Genomic DNA, 21235 nt, shown 5'->3' with positions numbered 1-21235 from the left:
CTGAAATCACTAACTGGTGTCATTGTTCCCTCCCGCCTTCCATATTCATGTTTTCCATTTGACTGGGCACCAAACTTTTCTGTTCTTTTTCTTGGCCAATCCTAGACATATAAGGCCAACAGGCTATGCTAGATGTGAGATTGTAATAGGTCTCCACATAAAGTTTTTCCTTTGAGGGCATATACAAGATCTGAAAATTTAAAAACCATGGGAGGTAGGGAGAGATAACAGAGAAAGATTTTGCGCAAAAGTTATGCTTTTGTGCATACTTATGCTTTTGCAGACTGTGAAAGTCTGTCATGAATATTACCCTGTCTTTCCACAAGTGTCCCCCTCTGCAGACAGCAGAAAAAGCTGTTTAAATAAATGCTTTAAGGATGAAGTTCAATCTCCAGGGCACTCTCTATTCACCTAGGAAATTCCCTGAAAGCATTTAGATCCAGAAAGAACAATTCAGTGAGACTAATCAGAAATTACTACTGGTTCAGGAAATGGTGAAATTATGAGTCTCAACAACGCTTCAGGTTGTATCCCTCCCCTCAGTAATAGGTAGCCTGCCTTTGCAAATCATGGAGAAAACAAGGAGACTAGGAAACTCAGGGTGATTAGCAAAAGAAATGAATTTGCATATTGTAAACAAACAAGTGCTATTTCAGCCTAAAAGGTCTCCTGTCTTCTCTAGCTGTATCACACGTGGAAGAACAAAAGGTACGTAACGGACTACCATGAGACAGATGGAAAAAAGAGTAATAGGTGAATAGTATCAATGTTGTGTGAGAAAAAAATTAACTTCAAAATTACATTTGATATTATATATAAATGCTTTTCATGTACAGATCTCGAAATCTCAAAGTACTTTGGAAAATACTAGTGGAAATTCCTCAGTGACATCCATTGTCAAGCTCGAATTACATACTCCCACCACAACTAATTCCGTAATTTAAAAATATGCTATGACATATTCAGAGAGTTTGGGGTGTTTTTTAAAAACAAAACAAAATAAAAATCTCTGCAAAGGTACGTATAATTTTTATTACTAAACACAGGCTTTTTCCAATGCCAAACTGAACAACATTTAACTTGAAGCTGTAGAGATATATGCAGTGTTGTCATGAAACAGTACTGACTGTTTTATCATCTGCATCACATCCTTTAACTGACGGCACACTGAAAAATTGCCTTATATTGTTTATCTTTATCATAAACAGATTTTATACTCTAAAGCAATTTAAATCCTGTTACAGGCATTAGCTGCGACTGCTAAAGACAAACCAATAAGTAGAAATTATGCACATTTTACTACATACTCTTTTTATTTCTCAAATCAAACATCTTCATAAAGATATTTTGAGTATATCAAACATTTTCAATAGTTATCCAACTGATTACTGCTTACTGTACTAGCAATTTTAAATTTATGAATCTTAATTTTGAAGTAACTTTTCTGTCACAGAACTGGAGACATTTAACTAAAATAGTCCAATAGCAATTCAACAGTATAAGTCAAAGAATATCCATTATCTCTACTGGGCTTAATAAAATTATTCCAGAGTTCAGGATATTATGAAAGTAGCTGTCTGCACATATAATGGGTCATTTCTCCTCTCTCATCCTACCATACCCATCTTACTTTCTGGATATAAGAGAAAGGTTTTAGTCTACGTGATTTGTCCTGTCAAGAGATATACCGCTCACTAAAGAACAATCACGAAGAAAACATAACAAATTAAGAAAAACAGTTTATCAATTCAATAAAGCTGTTACAAGGCTTGCCTACTGTTCTAGCTAATGTGTTTTATTATGTATTGGTCCCTAATCAGCTCCGTCTGGAGCATCATAATACAACACCAAAATAAATAAATATAATAAAGCCAAAATTCACAATACAAAAATAACATCCCAAATTCACAACACATTCTCTTCAGAAAGGCTGCTCATTGAAAGTATTATAAATAAAGAGATCAAATTGTTGATAAAAAATATTAAAGTTTTCTCCACATAATATTTTAGGTATAAATAAACTAATAGTAACTGTCAGTGCAGGACTTTTGTCAGACATTTCTACAAACACACAGCTCAGTCCTATGTGCTATAACAAGCATACGAATAGCAGCAGTCATTAAAAATGTAACCATTCAAAAAGTCATTTACAAATTATTAGAGACATTTTACACTAACCAGAACACACCATCTGATAAAACATTTCTGGAAGTATAAAATGATACACATGAAAAAAGCTTAGATCCAGTACTAATTCTCTATGATCTACAAAAATTGGGATATCTACAGATTTGTATGTGAGCGGAGGGGTATATAATGATAGCACCCCACAAGATGTCCTCTCACAATGGGTTCATACTACAACTCACCTGCTCCTTCCAATCCAGCCCTTTAGCTCTAATGCATACATCTTAATTCTTTTCAAACATCAATATAAGATATAACTTTATATTTGCTCTAAATGTAGTTAGATTTGCAGCTACCCACAAGCCTCATCCTTTTTTACTTTCAGTTCTAAACCTGCTTTATTCCAATACCATAAAAACTTGGTTTACACTACATTTTGCTGGTCTTCATAATGAATAGTAGAAAATATAAATCCCAAATAAAATTTCTTCCATCTTACTCTTCCAATCGCCCCCAAAACACTGTGACAATTTACATTCTAACAGAGTCTAATTTCCTCTTGTCTGATGTGGGAATGTTTTTGGGTCATCAGAAGACACAACAATTCAAATAACTATTCCACTGTGAGCCAAATATTATTTTAGAGCAATCGTTTCTTGCAAAGTTTTTTAAAACATAGAAACAAATAAAATATTTCATGTAAAAGTCACAGGAATTCAGTGGTAATTACATAAATCACTCCAACACCACACCTAGCCAAGAAATATTTTACCTTGAATGTGCCTATACTGGAAAGACTGTGGATTATACCACGCTCCAAAATGAGGAAGGTACACGACAAACTTTTTTATTTTGCTTTGCCACCACAGCAAAAACTCACTGTTGCACTATTTGTTTTGCCCTACCGGAAGCAAAATCTGCTCCTTGCTAATGGTCACTGGGACCACAAGTTACTTTAAAAGACAGGCTCTCCCTGTAAGACAGTGGCTTCCCCTTGTGAGTAATCACCACCTGATGACCCCAGATGAGAGAACACTCTTTTCTTGATATTCTTATGAATAAAAGGATTCATATTACACAGAAAATAGTTTACTCCTAAAACACTGGCTCAAAAATACCACACATTTTAAAATATTTCAGGTACGATTTTGAAAATAAACATTACATCTCTATCTTCCATCATCACCTTACCTTGCTTGACAACTGAGTAGCAACATCTCCCTGTTATTAATTAAAACTTGTAGTAGGACCAGAAAGGCTTTTGCTCGAATAACAGTTGAAGGACTTTCAAGTAAACGAGTAATTGTAGTCACAAAATCCTTGATGGAAATAAGCACAAATACGTTAATATTATTTTATGGAAAAAGGTTACTTGCACAGTATTTTAACACTGTATACATTTAAAATTTGCTCATTTTCATGTGCATTCTGTATTATTAAGGTAGTTTTCATGTCACTCAGGAAAAAAAAATAATCCATAAAACACTACTAAATAAACTCTGTCCAAGACAGACTGGCCCAATGCAAAGCTACAACAGGTAAACGCTATCTAACGTACTATATCCAAAATGGTACAAAATGACCTACAAAATATGATAGAACTTATTTTAAAATGTCTTATCTTAAGGATAAACATAGAACATTTTAATATATTACTTTAAAAGAAGACTGAAGGATTTTCAGAATACATAAATATTTCAGCACATATATAATTAAATGTTTACCTGTATATATGCAGGAAGATTAAAAACAACCCCTTTTGTGGATACAACCATGTCTACATTAGACCCTAAATTATACAACAGATGGTCCAAATAGAGGGCAAAACTGTTTCTACCTTCTCTGACTGTACTTATTTAAACTCATGTTATTTGCTATTCATGAAGTGAACACCTTTTCAAGGAACAACCTAAATTAGGACTTGGAAAGAAAGAAAAAGGATAAGCCGCAAGCATTAAGGAGCCATGACTTTCCTAATCCACTGACCATTATCCATTCCTATGATAAAGTCAATGTATAAGATGCTAAGATCCTTGTAACTCCTTCGTTCCTGTAACTCCAAATGAAATAATAATTTTAAAAGTTTAACAAGTATAGTGAGAAATAAAGAATAACCACAAAATACTTCCCTTCAAAAGTTTAACAATGGTTAGCTGACTGGATTCTGAAATCACAGCTGCTTCTTTTTCTCTCTCTGTATTTTGCCCTGTATATTGAAAGGATTTTCTTCCCTAGTTTCTGGAATGTGGCCTGACATGTGGAAAGATGTGAGATTCATGTGTACTGCTTCAGCTTCCAAGGGAATAAAACTGAGAATCAATGGAAAGAAAAAAGAACTCTCATATTATGAATAACAGAATTAGGTATTAGTTGTAAAAAGTGTAAGATGAGCATCATTTATGATCTGTCCAACGATGTGTTGTAACACCTGAAGAACCAAAGGAGAAAAAAGGAAAAGAAAAAGAAAAGAAAAAATCCAATATGGAGTATCCTCTGCCTCTGAGGAATAAAAATATCTGTTACTCATCTGTACTCTTCTTCTATGAAGACCAACTGGGCTATTTGGTAAGAAAAAAAAAAAGAAAAAAAAAGGTAAAATAAAGATCCATCTTCAAAGATGACCTTGCTGGCAGCAGCAATGGTATTTTTGGATCAGCTCTTGATCAGAATGCCTTATTCTGAAGACACACACCCTACTTCAAATCTCTTTCTCAAAAAAAAAAACCCCAAACAAACAAAAAAAAATCCCCAAAACAAAAACCCAACCCCAAACCCCCCCCCCCAAAACCCAAACCAAAACAAAAAAGAACCAACAGAATTAAAAACTGAGCCAGAATTTACAAACTGAGTCTATTGGCCCTATCCAAGAATCAGACTGAGCACAAATTGCCTCATCAACAGAAACTACCTTCACACATTTTGAGCTGGATTCTCAAGGGAGTGACACTACAGAATAAAGAGGTACATGGAACATGCGTGCATGTTGTATACAAAGTTTAAAATCCTGCTGTGTGACGCACATTTAACATACCAAATATTATTCAAATTCCCCCTCTTGCTGACAGAATAACTGAAAGGCAACTTCACTGTCTTAAAATGGAAAATCAACATTGAATATAATTTATTAGAGGCAGTCTTTGCAACAATTAACTATACCTCTTTACAGAGACAGGAAAAAGAACAGGAGTGTAAGAGATGGCTAACAAACCATCACATTTTTACTCCTATACCATTTTAACACTGTCTTCAAAAGCAGTCAGCATAGACAGTAACTACAGAAATCCCAGAAAAAAAAAAACCAACTGTTATTAATTATTCAAGAACTGTTTTCTTGTATTTCTGTAATTTACTTCATAAACAGAAAAGTTCCTCAATCTTGTGGTTAATAAGCTTAAGTTGTGTAAAGTTTACTGTTTTAAATACTTCAACAGCTCCAGTATGAACCTGCAGCGGAAAAGTTCTTAATTACAATCTACTAAAAGCAAAGGTTGAAATTTTAATAAAGTAAGGTCTTATGGGGTTTTGGTTGTTGCTTTTTTAAATTAAATTACTCAAAGCAACCAAAAAAAGTTTTTACATTAAGAAACCCCACAAAGCCTCAGACTTAGTGAAAGAGTACATTTAATGCAACACAGCCTGCTAACATAAATGGACTTGACAGCCCAAGCACAGGGACATCATGACAAAGACACATGCAGCTAAAAGCCAAAGCACATCTGACTATTTTCAGTCCTCATGCACTGGAAAGCAAGAATATTTCAATGTTACATGTAGGGGTTACCATGGGTTAAGACAACATTGTCAGCTGAAACCAGTTACATCAGACTTATCTGGGAATGATCTAATAATCTGGCTTAAGAAATAAATGTGATACTTTGGAATTTTTTTTTCTGGTTGCAAATGTGCTGCAAAACAGCAACAGTTTATCCAAAGAAAACCTGAAGCACATCTTTGCTGACCTGCAGAACTCGTATCAGAAAAGCCAAAAATTGCTGAAATACTAATACATTAATTATTAATCGTTTCACTGTTATATTGCTCTTCCCTCTCCTGCAACTGTTTGATGTATCCATGGAGACTCCGCAGGGTAAGGACACTTCATTGCAAGTGAACACACTGTTGACTGCAACGTGATTTTATATTGGATACTCTTAGTAATACTGCAAAGCAAATTTAAACTAATCACAAAAAAACAATAATGTTTTTGAATTGGCTACACAAGGGGAAAACAGACAGACCATTATTTCACTACACAAGAACTGAAGTTACGATAGCAATCATTTGTTGTATTGTTATGTATTTTCAAATTCCCTTTCTATGCGTTACAAATGCATCCGTAATATTCTAAGTTAAGAGTTACAAAGATTTTGTTAAAGACAAAATATCTTTTAATTAATTCACACTGATATTGACAAAACCATCAACATCAGAGGTAGCTACTTGTCCATATTCATGTAAAAGACAAAGAAATGATAAACACAACTGAAATATGAGTACAACATTTCTAACGCATTTATAATGCTTTTTTTTGGTGCCATAATTGGATATGACCAAGATAAAAAAGCAACTGCAGCCAACGGTGCAGGGAAGTAAAGAAACAATGCAGTTGTCACAATGTATTGCTGGAACTATCTGAATAATTTTACTTATTATTACTTGAGGAAAAAAACAAACAACAAAACAAATAAAAAAACTCCACCCCATTATCGGACCTCTGGAAGAACCTAACTGCATTCAAAAAGTTGTATGACTGGTTTTCACTCATTCAGAGGTGAATCTTGACAGCCAGATGAAAGTAATTTGCAATGTTTTTTTAATCTACCACTATAGTGTGTCAAAGATCTTTGATTTTGAATTCTTTTTCCATGCTTTAAAAACATCATTTCAGCTTTTTTTGTATCCAAGACATAAACTAAAATAGAAAGGCTCTGTATCACAGAGGGACAAAAACCAGTCGCTTTTAGCTCTTGTGGTTCTCTGAAGATTTACACTAGCATAGATAACCACAGAACTGCGTTTCTCCTTTGTTTTTTTTGCTTTTATTTTGTAACTAGTTTTATCGCTGTTCTTCAAGGGAGTAGAAAACAAGGGCAGCCTTAAGTCTTGTAAGCCAAGGGAGTTTCCAGATATACAAACCTGAATGATCTCCATCTTGAATTTATATCTTTAAGCATCTTTTAATATGCTGGTTTGCAGTTGTATTAAAAAGATAGTCACAACCTTGTCACCACCTTCTGTGTAACACTGAGGTCCTTCTGCCTCTTAAGCTATAGTATACAAGAATTCCACAGAAGGCAAAATACTTTGTAGGCCAAAACTACCCACTTGTTTTTTCTTTTCCCTTCTCTCATTAAGGTGAACTTGTGTGTCATGCTCACAATTGAGAAGTGCATGGATTATTAAATTCAGTTTTCAGCAATAAAGTATTATTACTCCATGTAATGTGATAGTACCTGGCAGTTCCATTCAGGAGCAGGATTATATTTTTAGATACTGTTCAGGAAAAATAGAAATCTAGTTTCTGCTTCCAAAAATCCTACAATCTAATTTGAGCAAAACAGACATTCTATGAAATACAGATTTATCTGAGCTGTAAGGCAGATACAGTTACCAAATGTGGGCACATGAAGTAGAACTAGACCTTCTTTACCAGTTTTAAAGCACAATGTTTTTTCAGTTACAGCTTTGGGTACTATTCCCACTTCTATCATTAGTTTGATATATGATGTTAAAATAATGTCTATCTGTCTGTATTTCAACGTTTTAATCTGCAAAATTGCAACATTTGCTCACAAAACACCTATGACAGTTCGTTAATGATTAAGCGGCAATTTTAAACCCACAAAGTTTCAGCCATTGCTGTACTGGATGTCAACAAAATACTTTCTATTTTCCTATAACTAATTTCAGAGTTGATTATTTTTATAACTTCAAACATTTGATTAAAATAGATCATAAGAACGGCAGTATCAGAAAGGGAGTCCTTTTAGCTATCCAAGTCCTCTATAAACAAGAAATTCTTCACAGAAAGCATCATGCTGTAGCCATGGCTTGTTACATATTGCATTCTTTCACTCAATGTTCGAGTGCGTATCTTTTGAACACACTTCTCTGACTATACCACCAACTCACAGTAATGTGCACTATTAGAAACTACGACACCACGGGACAATTTGCCACCTGTTAGTCCTGTGATAGTGGAATCTGTGGAAAGCTTAAGGTCAGCTGACATGCATTTACAAAAACACACTGGCAATTCTGACAAGGCCCAGAAATTACTTTCAGGAAGAGAATGAGTGATTTCAGCCCACAAGAAGAGATGGATGAAAAACAGATTATTTTTTTTATTTAAACGTTGAAACAACATATACAGAAACCAAATTAATCTCTCTCAACTAAAGCCTAATAGATTGTTATAGTCACGATGACTGCCAGGATACAGAGTACACAACAGACTATCTGATGAAACACGACCTAGAGTCCCTATTTTCTTTGTGATTTTTATCCTTTCCAAGCAGAGAGGGATTACTTTTGTTTATGAATTGTGCAGACTTACTGCCAAAAGAAATAAACGCTATTTCTCTAAACACAGAATAATTTGGTAATCAAAATAGAAAGCTTTTAAATCATCTCATCCAAAAATTATATTAGACATAAATCAAAACCAGTAGTATTATTCAGTGACACTAAAAAGAAAACCCTAAGTTATTAAAATGCTGATTTCTGCAAGACATTTAACTTACAAATTGGCCTAAGGTCCTTTAAGAGGAACATAAAGTACAGCTTTAGATTCAATCAGGACACTCATTATTTTCTCTTTTAAACATCTAAGAGAGCTATGTCAAATAAATGTCCTCATGCATTCCATATTGTTTTTCCTTAGGGCCATTATCAGCTATGGTCAGGCTAGAATTTTCTGAATTGATTAAATTCTAGCTGCAGCAGCAATTTGTATATCCATTAGTACCAGCTCTTGAAGATCTGTGAGAGAGAAAAAAAACTACACACCTCGTTATTTAGATTTTAAGCAAATAAAAATATAAAATAAACACATTCCTCATTCCCTGCTATTAAGATATTTAAGCATCATTGAGTTAAGCATTTTGAAAACACAAACACACTACTAGAGCCAACTTTAACTTTCCATTAGCAAAATTCCATGCCAGTGAATAATATTAATCTGAAATCAAACCTTTTCTTGAATCAGCCTCTGTAGATGAATCCCAGAAGACAACATTGCCGAAAACATGGTGAGCATGTACTGCTGAATTTTGCATATTCCATTTGCCAAGGAATTTAGTATGGCTGTTAATCCCACTTTTTCAATGACACTCTGGAAAGCATTGGGTGAGTAACGAGTAATTCTGCATAAAGCCTATAAAAGAAAAAAAAATAAATTGTTATTTAATGGGATTATTATCTCAAGAAAAATAATAGAGAATAAAAACAGGTGGTGACTTTTCCAGTAGTTTAGGAATATAGCTCTGTGGAAATTCATAAATGTGGATATTCATACAGTTTCATTCATAAGACAAATATTAGGGGAAAAGGTTACTTATTTTTAGAGACCTGGAATTCTTCTAAATGTATTGCTATTGTGGCCTTCCAGTACCTAAAGGGAGCCTACAGGAAAGCTGAAGAGGAACTGTTTATCAGGGAGCGTAGTGATAGGACAAGGGGTAATAGGTTTAAACTAAAAGAGGGTAGATTTAGATTAGATGTTCGGAAGAAATTCTTTACTGTGAGGGTGGTGAGGCACTGGAACAGGTTGCCCAGAGAGGTTGTGGATGCCCCCTCCCTGGAAGTGTTCAAGGCCAGGTTGGATGGGGCTTCGGGCAACGTGGTCTAGTAGAGGGTGCCCCTGCTCATGGCAGGGGGTTGGAACTAGATGATCTTTGAGGTCCCTTCCAATCCAAACCACTATACGATTCTATACACTCCATGCAGCTGAAACTGAAATATTTGGTACACCAACACCAGAATCACATTACTCTCTCCCTCTAGAGAACAATTATGATGGAGAGGCATAGCCCACGCTTGAGTCTTATCAGCACACAATGTAGGTAGCATCATATAACACTGTACTAGAAAGGAGCACAGGCAGCAGAAAATACAGAGATAGCACACACCACAGAAATTCTGGTCACTCATAAAGGCGGGCATCTTTCTTCTCTCTCTCTGCTCATGAACCATAATCTGATATGTAGTAGTTCACTATCTAAAGTCTATCTTTAGATCTAGATACCACTTTAGATCTAGATACCTGATAAGGAACAGTGTTTAATATAGCAAACATGCAAACTATTCTCCAAAAGTTGATTTACAAGTATCAGTGATTAAAACAATCCTAACAGAAAATGCAGATACTGACTGTACTCTAGTGAAGTGAGTACAAATATGTTCAGTGTATACTAACTTAGCTATTTCATAACAAACATTACCAAGTGACCTCCCGGATGGATTTATCTGCAAAACATAGCTTTTCCTTTTGATACCTCTGGAAATGCTTCCAGATACTGTAACTGCTTTTGTTCTCTCCAAATAAAGAAAATAAGACTCTTTAGATATTTAAAATTTCATTTTCTTTGGCTTGAATATAGTGTTAAGATAGGAAAACAGATTATGTCAATGATTTGATTCACATGAAAATCTGAATTGGTTTTAGGGAAAAACTTCGAAGGCAACTTTCTTCTGTGAAAATTAGGCAATATTACCACTTCTTTGTTCTTTTCAGACCAGCTATATTTAGAAATTGCTGCTTACTTGGTGTGCATTCAATAGCAACGTCCCATTTACAAGAAACTATAGTCAATTACACCCACAGAATACTAGAATCAGAGAAAACCTTTCCATATAAGAACCTCAGAAACTGCCCAGTTCACCAGTGCCCTTAGAAACATTAATGAAAACACAATTTAAAAAAAAAAATAAAAATGACAAAGGCATGAAAGACAATGAATCAAGAACTTACGATTTTTGAACAGACATTTTATTGATGCTGTTCATCTACTCTGCTCCTGTTCTTCCTTGTCCTTTGTGGTCCAGGAACCATATCAATTGCAGCCTTTTATTTTCCTTCTTCCCCCCCCCCCCCTTTTTTCTATAACACAGACACTCAATTTCAGTTTCTTAGTACAGCATGCTCTATTTCCCCAAGGATACAATCCAGCCCTTCACTTCTAGTCTGAGTTCTCAAAATGAGCGGGCAGGAAGTATGTGCATTCACTAAACATATCCTTGAGGGTTATATTAGCAGTGAACTGCTAGGACCTAGGGACAGACTGTGTCAAAGCAACATGGAACCAGCTTGGTGTGCTAACACGGTGCATGCAGACTTGCCAATGCCTTAGTTGTCTGCTACAAACCTCATCAAACAAGGGTGACCATGGCCACAGGCCATCAGAAGATCTCTAGGCAAATCTGGTAGGAAAGACATGACTATCTTCTAGGATCATATTGCAGCTTTAGAGATAGCAGGAAAGCTCCAGCCCACCAACAGCCAAGGGGAGAAGCTTTAAACTCCCATTAGCTTGTATGTCACAGAGCACTCTATTCTATGAGTGAAACCAACACTTCAGCAGAAAAGTGAAAGAGTTTAAAGGGGGATAGAAGACAAAGCATGCTAAATCACTGCAGTAGATTCAGTATCTGGAGAGAACAGATGGGGATAGGTCAACAGGTGGTGGAGCAGGAATTGAGAACCAACGATGAGAAGAGGTAAGAGTAGAGCTCACACCATCATCTCTCAGCAGCAGCCTTGGTACAGGAAATTATCTCAGTGAGAGTAAGACACTGGCAGAGCCTCTCCTGGAACTGGCTTCTCTGTCCTTGCTCTCTGCACAACCTTTACCTGCAGCTCCAACCCCAGCATCATGATCCTTACTGGTCCCTTCCAACTTCAGATATTCTACGATCATCTATGCCCTATCCATTGCCTTCTGGTCTTACACGCCATATGGTGGCTGGATAATATTCACCCTTTCAGGATGTACTCCATGAGTCTCTCAAGTTTGAGAATGAATGCATTAATGTATCTACAATACTCATGTCTCTGAAAGAATCTCTTCAGCACCAATTATTTAAGGAAAAAACAAAACAAACCTCAAAAAATTATGCTGAGCTTTCCCAAATTAGTTTCCACTTAAGTGGCTTATGTTTTGTTACTCCTCCTCCAGCAGAAAAAGCCATCTCTTGGAAACAAAATTTAAAATTATTTTTTAAAAAATTAAAAAAACTTTCAGTATACTGGAAAGAAAATATTCTTCCTGCTGCTGAGCTTGTCAGAATGTCACTTTGACATCTTACAGAATTATTTCTTCTCTGAGTCTAGCAAAATGATAAAAAGGTATAGCTTTCCTACAGGCAAAATCTGTGATATTTACCTGAGGCAACTTGGACTCCAAAGCAAGCAAAAATACTGAGACACAGTCCCCGTTTGCCACCTCTGACAGGCAGGACAAGGTAAAGTGTCATTTCTTGACTCCAGAAACTGAAGACATAGAATCTTCTTGATATATTTTTATTACTGATTGAAATAAGCATAAGTAAAATTCCGTAGTGCCTTACTGCTGATATACTTTGCAGCCAGCCTGCTAGCTCTAGGTAAAAATATGACACATGTATTTCTTAAGAGAAATGTATTTTTACATGTGAATATAGATGTCAGTCAAGAATAATTTCTTCAGGATGCAGTCAAACAAGGCAGGAATGACTGCATAATAAAATACAATAGGATATTGATGATCTCAGTTTATGTGGTCATGCAGAATAAAAATACCTACATATCTATAGCAACAATTTAATGAATGTAGAAATTATACAGTACAATATAGCTGGACAATATGTTGGTATTTTACTTCAAATATTAGTAGGTTACTAAATCTCTATAAACTTCAGTTGGTAAGAGATCTGTCTGTGCTAGATTTCAATATTGATTATTTTAATTTTTTTTCCTAAAGTGAAGATTATATATCCAAATACGCCAGCAGTATTAATACATAACCACGATTAATATGAGGCATTGAGTAATAAAGCCAACAAATAAGTTTACCCTCTTGTTACTTCAGTGTTTCACTACAAAGCAGCAAAAGGATTAGGGTACCACCTTAATGCATCCTACTTTAGAAGCTTCCTTGTCAAATTTGCTTCATATGTGCTACAAAATAATTAAACCTCAGATTTTTGATAAAGGACACAATCCCCAAAACAGTGGAGGGGAAAATCCAGAAACACATTCAGACCCAAGCACTCTTGCATGAAATGATCTGTCTAGAAGAAGGAGATGGAATTTGCTACATGGATAGCAATAATTTCCATGAAGACCAGAAAAACAATAAATAAAACAGTTGGACCAAGTATGTGGAAGAGTGAATGTTTCTTACTCTTGCAGTCCCCCTCACTACTACTTTCACTCAAAGCTCTCCAATACGTTAGTCTGGAGCAAGCCCTAGTTCCAGCACGACTAAAGCCTCAGTAACTACCCAAGGGAAAGGTATGAGTTCCAGTAAGCCTTCAAAGGGAAAAAAAAAAATGTTAGTTGGGAACAGAGGGGTGTTTTTGCTTATAATGTCTGTACATACATTTATACTGCAGATTTGCACAAGATGTTGAAGAAATTTTTGCCTCAGCAGGACTTGGTGTGCACACACAACACTATTGGCCTCAACCCTAAAGCATGTACTGCTAAGGAACTTTGACAGAGAAAAGTTAATAGAATGATAAAAAGGCATCTTTCTTACTTAGATTGACAACTGCCATTGAAAGGATGTCCCACATCCTTTCAAAATCAGCTGAGCTTCTCTAAAGAAAATGGGTAATAGCAGCTATCATGACTTCCTAAAACATACTGCTTTGTCCTAACATATGTCACCTATAAGAGGGCTTCTAGAGTAGTTCTTGAGGACTGATAAGCTTTGACAATTAGGTCTTTGGATTTGCATTATAAAGGGAAGAAAAAAAAATCAGGAGGTAAGAGCTTGGCAAAACCAGTATCATTGCAAATCTTGATGAGTGCCAACCCAGGACTGCCAGATGATTCAATTTTGAACTACAGTATAAATATAGAATCATAGAATGGTTTGGGTTGGAAGGAACCTCAAAGATCATCTAGTACCAAGCCCTCTGCCATGGGCAGGGACACCCTCCACTAGACCACGTTGCCCAAAGCCTCATCCAACCTGGCCTTAAACACTTCCAGGGATGGGGCATCCACAACCTCTCTGGGCAACCTGTTCCAATGCCTCACCACTCTAACAGTAAAGAATTTCTTTCTAACGTCTAATCTAAATTGACCCTCCTTCAGCTTCAACCCATTACCCCTTGTCCTGTCACCACACTCCCTGATAAACAGTCCCTCACCATCTTTCCTGTAGGCCCTCTTTAGGTACTGGTAAGCCGCAATTAGATCTCCCCGGAGCCACCTTTTCTCCAGGCTGAACAATCCCAACTCTCTCAGCCTGTCCTCATAGGAGAGGTGCTCCAGCCATCTGATCAGCTTCATGGCCCTCCTCTGAGCTCCAACAGCTCAATGTCTCTCCTGTACTGGGGCCCCCAGAGCTGCACACAGTACTCCAGGTGGGGTCTCACAAGAGCGGAGTAGAGGGGCAGGATCACCTCCCTCGACCTGCTGGTCACGCCTCTTTTGATGCAGCCCAGGACACGGTTGGCTTTCTGGGCTGCAAGCGCACACGGCCATCTCATGTTGAGCTTCTCATCAATCAATACCCCCAAGTCCTTCTCCTCGGGGCTGCTTTCAATCCATTCCTCGCCCAGCCTAGAGTCGTGCTTGGGATTGGGCCGACCCACGTGCAGGACCTTGTGCTTGGCCTTGTTGAACTTCATGCAGTTTGTATGGGCCCACCTCTCCAGCCTGTCAAGCCTGCCCTCTGGATGGCATCCCTACCCTCCAGCGTGTCGACCACACCACACAGCTTGGTGTCGTTGGCAAACTTGCTGAGGTGCACTCAATCCCATTGTCCATGTCGCTGACAAAGATATGGCAAATACAGTGACACGTCTAGTAAGCTAACATTCCTGCTTGAGCACAATACCCATGGAGATCAAGTTGCTCTTTCACAGCTACAGTGGCAAGAGGTGAAGGAACTGGGGAACTCAAAATCCACGATACTTTCAGTCTCGTCACTTGGAAGAGACCACACAAATGCCAGCACTGTTTGACTGAACTGAGCAAGTAAAAAAGCCTCAGTGACTGGTAAGTAGTGGTAGCTGTCAATGGACACAAAAAGGAGTAAACTAGGCTACAATAAGCTCTTCAGGTTTTAGCTTACTCTTAAACATTTTTTTCTACCTTCCAGATAAGATGCATGAAGATTTTCTTCTCATCAGATGCTATGGAAGAAAAGGGAACTCCAGCAGTACTTCAGAGAGGCTAGCTACCCATACCATTAATACTAGGACAAATAAAAGATCTCTCAGTGCTTTACTTCAACCTTACAGCCTTGGGAGGATCGAATGATCTGGGATCTCAAAAGAAGCTGAGGATAGAGAGGGACAAACAACAATCCTCTCTTCTCATAGTCAGTAGAAACCTCATCTAAGGGCAGAGTGAAAACCATATGGCACTGATGATACTGACCTCTGAGCCTTCTGCTACAGAAAGCCATAGTGAGTCTGCACTGATGACAAGTGTATTGCTGAGAATCAGAAGTATAACTTCTGCATCGTACTGAGCAGAAAAAAAGCTCTTGCCCATCTCAAGCATAATATATTGTCCAAGAAGAAACCGACTTTTCAAGAGGGTTAAAAAAAAAAAAGGCCCACTGACATTTCCTGACATTTCATCTGGTGATCTTTTTTTTGCTCAGTCTCTGAGTGTAGTTCAGACAGACTGTTTCTCTGGGCTATTCTGCTCACTGTGGCACACAAACCAGGTGGTAACTGTCCAACTGGCCCCTACAAGTGAAGCAGCTCTGGAAGTCTGGTATAAAAGTCAAGGGAATGGTAAATGCTGAAGAAAAGTTCTCCAAGTGAAAGAAGGAGAAGGAAAACTTCAGGACAAGTTGAAAGAGATAAAAATAAAGAGCTATGCTCTAGTAGCAATTAAATAACAACTGCCCAGTCTAATGATTGACAAGAACTGAAAGCACAAGATAAAACCCATCCCTTATGGCAAAAGTAGTGGTAGCAGAGAGGGTTGAACAGACTTGTTTAAATACTCAATAAGTAAAGGAAATCATAGCTCTAATCTCCAGTCTTTTACCATATATACAGTCATGATGTAAGCATAAAATTCACAGATCAAATGGGTAAAGTCTCAAAAAGCGTCTTTCTGAAAAAGCAGCCTACTAGCCAGACTCACAAGCAGGCTTAAGCTATAAACGGTCTATATAAAGGCTACACATATATTTTACATTTTTAGAGCCTGATAATCCTCTACCCATTAAAGTTCCAAGACCAAGTTTTTAGAAAGAATTTCAGGTGCCACAGAACAAAGGCATCTATAACATGTATTTAACTAAATAAGTTTACTGTTCTAAAAGGTCAACACATTTTTCCAGTACCCGAGCAGTTTATTTCCCAGGCAAGACTCTGCCACAAATACACACTGAAGTAAATATTTAATACATACATATATTTTTAAAATTTATAGATTTATTCTACCATTTATCTCTTCAGCCACACTTCAGATACATTTTTAATTCTCTCTCTTTTATTACCTCAATGCTAGATGTGTCTAAGTGCATACTGCTGCAGCAGCAATGCTACCATTTCCCATCTGGGAAGCCAACAGTAAACTCATTAGTGAGCCTGAGCTGTAGTAGGAAATGAGCATCCAGTTATTACACTTAATTTAAAATAAGTCAACTTATTGTTCAGTTCTAAAATATTACCTGTATTGGTGGGTAAGGCTTTTGTTTGTCAACAAGAGATACAGTTAAACTCACAGCCTAGCTAAGTATTTTCTACCTCACAACTCTTTTTGTTTCAAACCTGTTTCTTGCATGTCAAAACCGTGTTTGTCTTATTAACTTACAAATTTAGGGCAAAGGCTAGCCCTGACAATTTTATATAAAGTAACATGGCGATTTTAAATAGGTCTTCTAAGCAAGCCTGTGATACGAAGAATTAACATTTTTCATATAAAACATAATACAAATCAGAAATTCCACTTTGCAAGAACTTAATTGATTGTTTGAAAGATTAAACTTTTCAAAGATAACTCATAATCACCAGCATAAGAAAATATATGTTCCAGAAAATGATGAATCGCAAGGACTTTTCATAAGCACTGGACTGTAATATGTGTACCTTTTAATTTCAGAAAATTTGTAAATATATTTTAATGTAATGTGAAATGTAAGTACACATACACACAGAAAACATCCTCAAAAAATTTCAATTTCAATTCAGAATGCTTTTCGAAATAAACCCCAAAACATTCCTATATCACAAAAGGAAATTCCTTACCGAAACAGCAGTTATCTTCAAAGAATCTACTGTAGAATGTGTGAAAAGGTACCACAAGACAGGTCCAATTTCTCCTGTAATAAATCCTTGTGCATGGCAAGAGAGAGTAGTGCAAACATTTTCAATGATCTTTGCTGCCAAATGGTTCACTATCCGGTCTTCCTATAGGAATGAAAGGAAAGGAAAACTCAGATGCAAATGTTTCTGATTTCTTTTTAAACTACTGCCTATGTCCATGTTTTATTCCATGTACATTGTCTTAGTGTGGTTTCTTAATTTTGATATTTGCCAAAGCCATTTCATAGGAAACCCCAACTTGTGACAAAGTTATGTTTACAGATCCTACTGCCGCCCACTTTCTCTTCTACTGCAAAGAAAATTTAGTACAAGCATAATATATTACAAAATCTTTCCGCTCCAAATGATCACCCCAAATTAAATGTAGTAACTAAAAAATTAAAAGGTGTTTTTTTGGTTATGTTAGAGGTATTCCATGGTCAGTGCTTTATGAATGAATGTCTGTGTATCAAAACTCATCACTACAACAGGCTCTGAATAGCAAGATTATGACAAACAGTTACATTAGGGAAAATAAAATTAATTAATTAAACAATCTTTATTCAGAAGAGTCAACAAACCCCTGGGATAAAAAAAAAGCCTTCTTGCAAGTCAAGGTATTCCATAACTCCCTTCTCTTTCTCTTCTGAAACAGACAATCCAGACCAATATTTAAGATAAACCATTGGGTCCCATGTACTATAGCAACGCTTAAATATCCATATGGGATTCTGAATCCTTCTTATTTTTAATGCTAATCAAATAATTTTATCTAAAAAATCATTTGTGGAAAGCCACTGTACATGAAGCTTTAATATCTACATAAGACTATTCAAACTACAATGTCTCCATGGAATAAAAAACATCATCTCAGAATAATCACAAGCCATCAGTATATCATGAACATCACATGGCAGCAGTACTTTCTCAAGAAAACTGTTACTGACTCCAATGGAAGTTTGATTTTATACAGATTACTTAAAAGCAGAGTCTCTATTTTCTCTGTCTTCTCCCCCTCACCTCGTTTCTCTAATACTTTTTTTTTTTTTTTTATTCTGCTTTCACTTAAAAGCAGAGTCTTTACCTTAACAGAACTGGAAGACTCATTGCTGGTGGTTTTTGGCTGTGCATTGCCTCACTTTATCTCAATCTTTAACTATGAATAAATGAAGTATTTCAACAATGTCTTAAATGGCATTCTTGAGTTCAGCAAGAATGAATTTTAATATTAGAAGGACAACTGATTTAATTTGTCAAGTCTACCTCATAGCCTGGCTTCACAAATAATTCATCATAATATCTAATTGATTTCTTTCTTAAACTAATCTCCACATTATCCTACTAACCTTTGGATTTCTGACATTTATCTTCACAATCAGAACCACCAACAACTGTGAGCAATGATAATGAAACCTTTCAGAAAGCAGTACAAAAGTCTTCCAGAAGGGGAGATCTTATACTTCATTAAAAATATATTCAAAATCCACTCTTCCTTCTACTGACTTAGGTATTCTAAAATAGAGACACTGATGTAGAAGTATTTGGAAACTCTAGTACAATGCTGTTAGAAAAAAAAAAAAAAAAAGCTGTATTCATAATTTTCATGCTAATCCTTCCTGTTCCCCCAAACAACTGCAGCTCTACTCAAAATACTTAAATACCAAAGCCAATTCCCATCTAAACCAGTTACACTCTTTTTATAAAACTCTGCTGATTTCTGTGGTCTTCCTTCTGATTTACAGTTATGAAACCAAAGAGGATTTAGGCTTTTCTGTTTTTACAGTTTTTATTACTGCAATATATTGTATCATTTTGATCTATTAAAAACCTAAATACACATGCATCTTTACCAAAATTAAGTTTCTCAGAACTTTTTATAACTAACATTAATTTTTAATCTTTTTCTGTGAATTATACTTCTGAATTTCAGTCCTTTTTTTTTTTTGGCACAGTTAAGGTAAAAACACATGAATTTATCAAATTGACTATATGCATTTAAAATTGAATCCATAATTGAATTAATAGTCAAGTTAAATCTCTTATATATGAAGTGATTACTAGGAATGCCAATTGGGAATGCCAATTTTTTTTTTGGCACAGTTAAGGTAAAAACACATGAATTTATCAAATTGACTATATGCATTTAAAATTGAATCCATAATTGAATTAACAGTCAAGTTAAATCTCTTATATATGAAGTGATTACTAGGAATGCCAATTGGGACTCCAGTGCTACTTTAAGCAGGCAGAAACATTTAATAAATGTACTATAATCCAATTAATAAATTATAATCAAAGCATTACACAGTGGATAATAGTTATTATGAGTGTTAATAAATTTCCACATGCAATTACAGCTTTTCTTCACAAAATTTGGTCCTGCAGATGTGCTTTGTTTTCCTTTCAGCCACCACTGAGATGAGTTATGCCCTGCACCAGATAGTGCTGGTACTTTAGTTAGAAAAAGATCATGTATTGTCACAGTGCTCTAAAAACTCAATGAGGCTGTCACAGTAATTCCATTTGCTGCCACCTGAGATTGTCCATCTCAGCTCCTCTGGGATCTGTTTCTGAGCACCGTCTAAGCAACAAGACTTGGACCATCTTCTGCTTAATTAGCTCTCTGGAATGGAAGCCTGACCTAAACTAATATTTGGCCTCTTAACTAAAGGAGTCATCCTGTCATGTTACCATGACAGAAGCTATGTTAGTGAATTGAAATGGATCTTCAAGATATGAGTAAAGCAGTTCCATTTAACAGCTAACCTCTGTGCATATCATGAACCGAATCAAATCTAAATCTATGAATAGAATTGTATCAAAAAGAAGCACATATTCTACTTTCACTTGGTTTAGATTTCAACTAGTTTTATCAAATGCAATTAAAGATAAAGATCCTAATTTTCAGTCACATTGAACACTTGCAGATATATTTGTTTCCAGTTAAAGTCATGGATGCTTAGCGATAACGAGCCCTGAGTGAGAAAGTAAATACCAAAAGGATAAGTAGATGTAAACTGCTAAAAGAGAACTTCCTTTAATCAAGTCTTTCTATTCCAATTATGAAAAAAACCCCAAACAAACCAAATCAAAGTCATCAAAGAATCTACCTTCATTTTTTTAAATAACTGAATCTACTTGATATTTTTATTAATTGTTAAAAACATAACAGTGCACTAGAAGTTTTGGAGGCACTGAATATCAGTCACTACGCTAACCAAAATGCTACCTAGAAATAACATAATTTTATTTAAAGGTTAAGATAAAATATTTTATGACCTTTTATATTATACTGTGTATAGCTACATACACCTGAATAAAAGCATAATACTGATAGAGAAACATTAGAAAAGCTGAAAGATTCAGGAAGTAACTCTGTATTCCACCATTATTCTAAATCAACTTCCATACACTTCTTCCTTTAATCTAAAAAGACAGAATAAGAAGAAACTACACACATAAATTAACGGAGTAAAGCTGCACATCCTAAGCATTCATTATTATAAGAATTAAATCTTAATTCGGCAACAATTTGCAATATAAAGCCTTCACAGAGAAGAAGGAACATGTAGAAATAAAAAAATTAAATACCTTTTGTGGAAAAAAAAATTTAAAAAAATCTGTC

General features: G+C 35.9%; 2 protein-coding genes across 4 annotated transcripts in view; one reads left to right on the top strand and one right to left on the bottom strand.

The window, feature by feature from the left end:
- The window catches only part of TRAK1 (trafficking kinesin protein 1), a 440848-nt gene that overhangs the window by 212611 nt on the left and 207002 nt on the right, over positions 1-21235 (top strand). The gene's annotated exons all lie outside the window — the stretch shown is intronic.
- Positions 1-21235, bottom strand: part of ULK4 (unc-51 like kinase 4) — a 257733-nt gene that overhangs the window by 175005 nt on the left and 61493 nt on the right. For all 3 annotated transcript variants that reach the window (XM_075745569.1, XM_075745571.1, XM_075745570.1), the window contains 3 exons: positions 17554-17715; positions 9320-9502; positions 3319-3446 (listed from right to left, as the gene is read on the bottom strand). In XM_075745569.1, coding sequence (XP_075601684.1) covers positions 3319-3446; positions 9320-9502; positions 17554-17715 — 473 coding nt within the window. The remainder of the gene's footprint in view (positions 1-3318; positions 3447-9319; positions 9503-17553; positions 17716-21235) is intronic.

Source organism: Balearica regulorum, chromosome 2, assembly GCF_011004875.1.
Source record: "Balearica regulorum gibbericeps isolate bBalReg1 chromosome 2, bBalReg1.pri, whole genome shotgun sequence".
Classification (NCBI taxonomy): Eukaryota; Metazoa; Chordata; class Aves; order Gruiformes; family Gruidae; genus Balearica; species Balearica regulorum.
Note: the sequence above shows the minus strand (reverse complement) of the source record. Positions and strands in the feature narration are given on the sequence as shown.